This window comes from Phragmites australis, chromosome 4 (assembly GCF_958298935.1).
Source record: "Phragmites australis chromosome 4, lpPhrAust1.1, whole genome shotgun sequence".
Classification (NCBI taxonomy): Eukaryota; Viridiplantae; Streptophyta; class Magnoliopsida; order Poales; family Poaceae; genus Phragmites; species Phragmites australis.
The window spans coordinates 3988857-3997548 of record NC_084924.1 but is presented as its reverse complement, the minus strand read 5'-3'; the positions used below and the strand labels follow the sequence as shown (position 1 = coordinate 3997548).

The window sequence follows — 8692 nt, the reverse complement described above, 5'->3', positions numbered from 1 at the left end:
CAACCATTGTTTGCACGCGAGAGTTTATCAACTGGCTCTGATACGTTTTTAGTCGTAGTTTTTATACAACTAGTACTGATTGGATGTTAATTATGATCTATTCAGTAGTAGTGAGCGTTAAATCAAGATATTTTTGGTATAAGATTACACCATATTCATTCCAAAATGCATGCAGAAAAAGAAAACACGTCCACCTTTCCCTCTGCATTCTCCGGCTGTCGTGTGGCGTCGATAGCCATTGTGAATGGGCAACACCTTGGCTGGTTCGACGATGCATGCATGAAAAGAATTGCATCCAAATATCCCATTTTCCTTTCTATTGCCCCATACGCGCACCCAATTATCGATCGCTACTGTGTATAGAGTCGCGCTTTGTATTTTTGCGATGATCAGAAATTGTGAAGAAAGCACGCGCAACCACTCGACGTCTCTCGTCCCCCTAGTACGCCCCTAAACAACAACTGGCCGCATGGTCTACCATCTCTACGTGTGGTTTTATGGCGTGCTCAGATATGCCAATGTCCCTAAAATCCTTAGCAAACGTTTAGATGACCTTCAAACATCGATTACAAAGTGACGTTCCCTATTTATCGATGATGGCACCGTGCAGCCCTCAGATCATCTACGGAAGGACAGGATCACGCACCCGATCAGCGATGAAGAGAACCACAACTCAAGCAGCATCATCGGCGTAGGAGATTTGCCGCGCGCGAGCACTGGAAATGGCAGGAAAGGCAAGTAGGAGTAGAGTAAGACCACTAGGCGCAGTGGCAGCGAGCAGCTCTCCGTTACGCACGGCACGCCACTAAACGCCGTACGGCCGCGGCATGCCTCCCCAGTAGTACAATGCGCGAGACCCACCCCATCCCCACCCAACCGACCCCGTCTGCTGACAAGTGCGCGCGGGGCAGTGCAGTGCAGTGCAGTGCTACAGACGGCAGATCTGACACCGGCCCGGCCCCCTAAAGCCTGCCGCCGCCGCTGTCTCCCGTTACCCTCTGCGCCTGCCCTGCCGCGCGGCAGCGCCGGACCGAGCAGCAGCTTCTGCCGCGCCGCAGCGCCCAGCGCGTGAGGAGAGAGAAAGAGGCAGTGTGTGCGGGAGCCAGAAAAAACCCGGCAAAAGCATCGAAGAAAAGGTGGCACGAGTACGGGAGATTCGGCAGGCGTGCAGGGGCGCGTAGGGATAAGATCGTTCGCAGCGCTCGAGTAGCAGGGCCGACGCGGCCGGCGCGCAAGAACACGCCGGAAACAGCCCAGCCAGCATCCTCGAACCATAGACATTGCAACATTTCAGCAGCAGCAGCAGCCCGCTTCTGGCACTGAGCCAAAACCGTCCGGCGCCAGCCCATGCGCCAGGAGCTCCATAAAAACGCCACATTTCTCTCGCCGCGCACGCGCCCCGCAGCAGCGTATGAGCGCTTGCGGCCGGAGGCCATGGGCGATGGAGCAGCGGGAGCGGGACATGAGGCGCCCAGCTGGTCCCAGGGCGCCAAGCGCAGACGCGGCGGCGGCGTGAGGGGGAGCGAGGCGGAGGCGGCAGCGGCGTGGGGCCACCCGCCGCCGCAGGGAGCGGGACCGGGGTCGCGGATCTACCGCGTGCGGGCGAGCGGGGGGAAGGACCGGCACAGCAAGGTGTACACGGCTAAGGGCATCCGCGACCGCCGCGTGCGCCTGTCGGTGCCCACCGCCATCCAGTTCTACGACCTGCAGGACCGGCTCGGCTACGACCAGCCCAGCAAGGCCATCGAATGGCTCATCAACGCCGCCTCCCCCACCATCGAGATGCTCCCGGCGCTCGACCCGACCGCCTTCGGCGCCGTCCCCGAGCCGGGCGAGGCGGATGCCGGCAGGGTGAAGCAGCAGCAGGGGAGCAAGTCCGGGGGCAGCAGCACGTCGGAGACGAGCAAGGGGTCGCAGCTCTCGCTCTCGCGCTCCGACGGCCGCCGGGCCGTCCCCGCCGCGCGGGACTGGGAGGTCACCGTGGCCAGCACCTCGACGCAGGCCGCGTCCTTCACCGAGCTGCTCACCGGGGTGGCGTCGGCCGGCGCCATTAACGCCGACGAGCACAAGCAGTCCTGGCAGCCGCCGCCCAACGACTCCGCGGCCGCCGCCGACTGCGTCGGCATCGCGCACCCCGGGAAAGGTGCGCACGGGCTGTCGACGCACGCCTTTTCCGCCCCCACCGCCGTCAAGTTCGGCAATGCGCCTCCGTTCGGCATGGTCCCGGCGCAGCCGTTCAACTTCGCCAGTTCCGTCCAGATGCCTCACTTCGCGCTCTCTCAGTCTCAGGACGCTCTAGCGGCGGCCTCGTCTCCCGCCGGAGACTACAACCTCAACTTCTCGATGTCCTCAGGTTTCTTGGGTGCCAATAGGGGGACCCTTCAGTCCAATTCGCAGCCGAACTTTTCAGGCCACCACCAGCAGCAGCAGCTCCAGAGGCTGGACGGCTCGTTCTTGTTTGGTCACGCCGCGGCGGCGGCGCATCCTGCATCCGAGAACCAGCTCACCGCGTCCGCCGCGCTACAGCTGTGGGATGGCCACCGGCACTCCGGCATGAAAGAGAAGAGCAATAACTGATTGCACATTCTTCAACGGTAAGATGATAATCTCTCGAAATGTGGAAGCATTTTATCTTTGTCTCCGGTAATGTGCTCAATTTAAAACTAGATGCGTGCCCAAATCGTCATCTTGGCATGATTACCTTCTTGGTAGCGCTCGAGGTGCCCTCGTGCCCATAAATCCCATGAAACACTAACCTTGTTCTGTTCAGTTGACCGGTGTCAAAACTTCAGTGCGTCAGACTGCATTTAGCTCGACTTTGCATGGTCTAGCCTAACAGGTGTCATTTACTCCTCAGTGGAGAGGGGTTATGTTTCAGGGGAAACATGCTGATCACATGGCTTCTGATTGGCGTGCATTGCATTTTATTGTATTAAATTGTTGTAACCTGTAGCTACGTCGCATTGCTCGAAAGGGATCGAACAGTAGCTTTGCATGCAGAAAAAAGCTGAATATGCAGCAAACCATAACTGAAGCAGGTTTCTGTTCATATCAGAAAAGTTTTTTCACCCATAAATTAACTGGGAGATATCCTAGCAATACAGTCATCTGATTTGTACCGTAGCACTTCAGATTTATGTACCAAGGAGGAGGTTTCATCTCCTTGGATGACTATTGGTGTATGTGATCTGAGATCTTAGGTTTGTGATAGGACACGCGTTTCTACTTCTAGTGGTTTGATACTACAGACTTTCAGTATCAAAGGTCACCAAAATATGATATAAAATTTTGAACGCGTACACAATTTTAGATGTGGACACCAAGGACTTTGAAATCAAATGCAATCTGCATAAGCTCTAATCATTGAATTATAAATCATAAGTTGTTTCATTTTCATGCGGAATCGTCTTACTTCACGTGATTCTTGGACCTTACTTCGCATGATTCTTGGACCTATATGCTGTAACTGGTTGGTGGTGTGTTCATGCAAAGCGAGGTTTGGCAGCCTACTCCACTGAGTGTCATAGTATGTGTTTGATGGGGTGTAGGCTCAAGATTAGAGCTTCTGGAGCCGAAGTTCCACAGTAGTTCCTTCACAGTTTCCGCCTAATCTAAAATAGTTTGTATATTTAAACCCAAGCTACCTTCTCCTAGCTAGAAGACTTAGGGCTTGTGTAGATGACTAGGCCTTTATAATGTATGCACTGAACAGTGCAAAACCTCTACTTCTAACTCTGTAAGATCATTGATCAGTTAGTACTACTTGTCTCCCTTCACAAGAAAAATAAATGTAGTTAGTCCCACCATTCTCAGCAAAACATTTTGAGTCTCCAATATCAACAAATTGCTAGTGTATCACCATTAATGGAGAAGTCTTCTCTGGATATTATAGTACTAGTTTGGTGATCTTGGTGATATCATTCTTAAGACATTAACTCCCAATGCTTTCTCTATTGAGCATTCTCAATGTGGTTCTGTTCTGAAAGGAAACCCCATTTCATTTGTTCATCATCCATGGTATGTTTCATATATTCGCTGTAATGTTGAAATCTGTCCAAATCGTGCTATTATTAGGTAATGGTCCTCAAGAATCAGTTCTTTTTGTCTGAGAATGGATATGCCCCATCCATTTCTGGTGTTTTGCTTGAACTGTGCTATCCAAAGTTCCAAACTTCTGAAGTGAGCTAGATGCTTACAGCCTTATTGATTGAATGTAGCTTTCCATCAGATGCTGCAACAGTGCTTCCTGGTTGGAGACCTAGACTGCATAACGCAGTTTTGAGCGTTTGTTGCTATTTGTTATACTTCCTAACCACCTGACGTCGCTATTTTGTTTGGTACCTAGTTTAGTCATCTGAGTCCTTAATTTTCTAGTTTGTTTGGTGTGGATGTATCTCTGGAATAACATAGCTTTAGTACATTTTCTGGACAGATATTCCGGATCTTCATTGATAGGGTAGAAAGTAATCTAAACCAACAGGACGAAATGTCCTTATTTTTTATTCCTGATATTTCATTGATTAATCTAAACCAACTGGAGCAATACCCAGAATGTTAATCATATGTAGAAAAATAGTCTAAACCAACAGGTACATTTCTTACTGCAACCGAACTCCTTTGTCTTCTTTTTCTCAAAAGGATGATTCAAAATATTGAAAATGCATGATTCCCACATACATGAGTAGCTATTACTGTTTGTTATGCATATCAGGTTGCATACAAAGGAGTACTGCATATGTCAGTGTCAGATATAAATATCCATCATCTTGTCCGTATGCAAGAGACACGTTTCTTAGCATTTGCAGTACAGATTTGCCGGTAACTTATTCTTATTCTTATTCTTCATTTTTGTCGACCTGCAGAAACTGAAGACATCCGGTTGCCGGGTCTTGTTCCAGCAAGAATTCATCGGTGGTGCTACAGTTATCGCGATGACTGTCCAATTTCTTTGGAACCAGGTCATCGTTCAAGTCTGCTTTGGTCATCACCAACTCTGCTGCCGTTGATCAAACAATCCTGTGCCTTTTTTCCCTTTTCCTAGATGCTGTTGCACAATTTTTGTGAGATGAGAGTTTCGAACAAGAGTTGTAAGCATGCCCCGTAATCGCGGTTGTAATCCTTTCCGTTCCTAAGTGTCGGGTAGGGTGCTGAACAGGACTATTCTGAAAGTTTGGATGAACAAATCCATTGGACAGGCATTGTGGTCCTTGTAATTTGCAGTTTGGGTGATTGGAAATGCTCTTTGAAGATTTGGAAAGTAGGGATGTCAATTGGGGATGATGGGTACCGGTAGTACTCTCCCGTACTTGTATTTGTGTTCCATTTGCGGGTATACCTGCGAACATCCACGGGCGAAGAGTGGGGACCAAACCCGTCGTCCGAGGGTATTTGTTTCGTGCGTGTATACCCATTTACCTACCAGCATGCGGCGACACTGGCGGTGGCTGTGTGGCTCGAGGTTGGGGTGGCACTGGGTGATAGCGCAGGGTGTGGCTTGCAACCGCGTGCTCTTCTGCTCCTCCACCTCGAACGACGACAACCACCCGTGATGGTGCTAGGATGGGGCCGCCTCCGCTTCCGTCGTCGCAGTGGCGGCGACGGCGCTCAACGTGTGGACGACCAAGCGACGCCCGTGTAGGAGCCGACGATGGTGTTGGGCGATGGAGCGGGGTGGGGCTTGCGGTGGTGGTGGCGTGGAGCGGGGCTCTATGACAGTTCAAAATGTTTAAACATATCATTAAACGTTCATGAGCATCATTAGCATCATAATTGATATTTTGGGCAAGTAATTAATGCAATTAAAGATTAAACAAAAATGGTTAAGTTTAATAATTGGTGTCTTGTGAAACAACTCACAAAATTATTATAAAACATAAGTTGGGAACAATTTTAGAAATTAGTCCATGTGAAGAATATTTGTGATTTTCTCAAATTTTTTGAATTAAATTGGAGCCTTAAAAATCTGTGCAAGTTAAAAATATTGTAACTTTGGAGATTTTTAATTCAAATTTGGCTCAGGCTTTTTGGGTCAAACCTATTAAAATGGGTTGCACAGGAATTATAGACTCCAACAAAATTCGTTCCACAATTTTTGAAACAAAGGAAGAGCGGTTTTTAAATTAAAGAAGGAGGGAGATCTTTTCTTAGCTCAACCACTGTTCATCTGGCCCCACCCACCATCCCCTCTCTCCTCTATCTCGGTTGAGCGACTTCAAGAGGGCGGCCGCTGCTTTCGTTGACATTGGAGACCGGCCAATGCCACATACACAGCAATCAAGCCATGCCTCTGTGTTCCAGATGCATCGATCGTTGCCCATATCCCTCCCCTGCCCTCTCTCCCTCTCATTGCTCTCTCTCTCTGTTTCACTCGCTCACGTGACCAAGCACATAGCACAAAGCAACACCGCCGCCGACCCAAATCTAGTGCGTCGCCGATGAGATTCCTTGAGCCCGAGCCAAGTGAAGCCTAGAGCGAAGTTGTGTAGCCTTCCCTCGAGCTTTCCTCACCGGATTCCCTCGAGCCCTGGTCGGATTTGGCGCGTAGACCTTGTCTTCCTCGGCTTCGGCATCCTCCCTCTTCTCTCACCGACACGATGCCAGTCCGAGGCTCCTCTACTCCAGCTGACTGCGCGGTGAGCTTCACCTCACTCACCTCTACCTTTTGCGCGTGCTCCTTTTCCTTTAGCCCGATGCCAGCACGACTCTTCATGGGAGTCGAGCCGCCGCCACTCGCATGTGCTCGCCGCCGGCCGAGCCGCAGCTATTCTCATCGGTCAAACAACCATGCTGTTAAGTTTGCTAACACATGTGGTAGCTCTAGGAATCCTTGTGCGGCAGGTTTGCGCCGCCATTTGTCATCGGCGTGTTAAGCTCAAGCCACCGAAGTCCGGCCGCCGCCGCTTGCCACTGTTGACCGCCTTCCGATCATCGCCGGCGGCCACATGTGCCCCCACCATGCTCGTGTGGGTGCGCTGGACCTCGTGCTGCCCTTCAATGGCCATGGCTTGCCGCCATTCGTCGCTGGCGTGGCCGGCCAACCGTGTCTCTGTGTAGCCCGACCCCCTTGGTCGTTTTGACCGGAGTCAAGCCAGCCGGCCCCACGGTCATGAGTGTGGCTAGTCGGTCGTCGATATAAAAAGGATTAGGGTCATTTAATAATCCGGTTATTTAGAAAATGGCAAAATTGATTTACTGTTGTATTGTAAATTTGGCTGAAAACTTGAAAAATGCATAGAAAACTAAATATAGCTCCAAAAATTGCGAGACCAATTTTGTTTAACTTGTTACATTATGCCCTAATCATTAAAAATACTCACACTTATGTTAAACATAGTTAACTTTCTAAACTGAATTAAGCTTGGTTAAGCTTAATTAAATCCATAAATTATTAAATGTTTAATAATAATTTAAATTAAGGAAATCCTTAATAATTTAAACTCACGTCATGAAGCATTGCATCTCCACTGCTGTCATGCACTATGGAGCCTCCTTCATTGCATGTCATCATACTCATGGCAATGCACTGTCATCTTTATTCAGAAACCGATGCTTCGAAGTGTTGCATGGTTGAAACCACAAACGAACAAGCAAAGTTCTGTGAGTGTTGCGCAGGAAACATTAGGGAAGCACCAAGCAAGCATCTATCATATCTCTCCTATAATTTGATGAATCTTTGGTCAATTGCTAGATATTGCTATTTGTTATATATGCATGTTTTAGCGAGTCGATGTTAGGAATCGGGTAAATCCTATTTGTTGCATCGTACCTACCCTAACGAAGTTGTTAATCCTGATCCTTGTAACCTGAGTATTTTTCATGCATAGTCCAACGTAAAAGTGATATGATAATTGCTTAGCCTAGCATAGGTCCTCGGTGGAAGTTAAGCGATGGATGTCATTGCTGCACGCGAGCTACATGAATTTCAAGTACAATTACAAAGAAATATAAGCTAGGATGATGAATTGGAAAATTGAGACGGGATGTGAACGGGTGCTAGGGGCAGTTCGAGAGAGGAGACCTGGGTGTCATAGACTGCTTGTATCGTTTAAGCACATTCTGTGGTGTCATTTAGCTTAATCACTTTCTGTACTTACCACATGTCGATCTAATGATAAGATAAACTGATTATCATATGTCGTGCTAACACTTGCCTTGCGTCCCTATGACGCGTAGAAAAAGTGCGAGGAGTTGCAAGGTGGTGGGGAGTTGAAGGTGTCCGAGGCATACTCGCGGTAACCCCGGAGCCATAGGGGCAATTCAAGTGGGTAGTTTCAGGTATAATAAATGTTATCTCGGGGGCCAAGAGGATAGACCTGAGTCATGTGGGTAAATATGTACCTCCTGCAGGGTGTAAGAACAATTTGAATTACCACGCTCTTGGTTATGTGCATGCTTATATCCATTGTGCAACATCCTAGAGTTTTCGTTCAGTTTGGAAAATAGAAAGTATGTGGGCTTCCAGGAGAAGCATGTGTTAGTACTAAATTGAGTTAGGCAAGTTTGCTTTATTGAAGATTATGTTTATTGTCAGTTTATGTTAGCAGTTCATGTCATTACATTGGTTAAAGTGCCTTTCTGCTACATCAATTTAACTTTATGGCTATTCTTTGCTATTCACTCAATGCACTATCCTTAGAGTCGGGATAGTATATACCCATATTGTGTAAGTCTTGTGTGTACCTTCGTACTCTGG

At 48.7% G+C, this 8692-nt stretch overlaps 1 protein-coding gene across 1 annotated transcript; it reads left to right on the top strand.

Annotated features, from left to right (window-relative positions):
- Positions 1-949: 949 nt before the first annotated feature.
- LOC133915299 (transcription factor PCF6-like) lies at positions 950-5257 on the top strand. Its single transcript, XM_062358408.1, has 2 exons — positions 950-2594; positions 4863-5257. The coding sequence occupies exon 1, from the start codon at positions 1348-1350 to the stop codon at positions 2575-2577; it is 1230 nt and encodes a 409-aa protein (XP_062214392.1). The 5' UTR covers positions 950-1347; the 3' UTR covers positions 2578-2594; positions 4863-5257.
- Positions 5258-8692: the final 3435 nt, after the last annotated feature.

What these genes read in the sequence shown, in the direction of transcription:
- LOC133915299 (XM_062358408.1), top strand. Translation starts at nt 1,348, where the DNA reads ATGCGCCAGGAGCTCCATAAAAACGCCACATTTCTCTCGCCGCGCACG.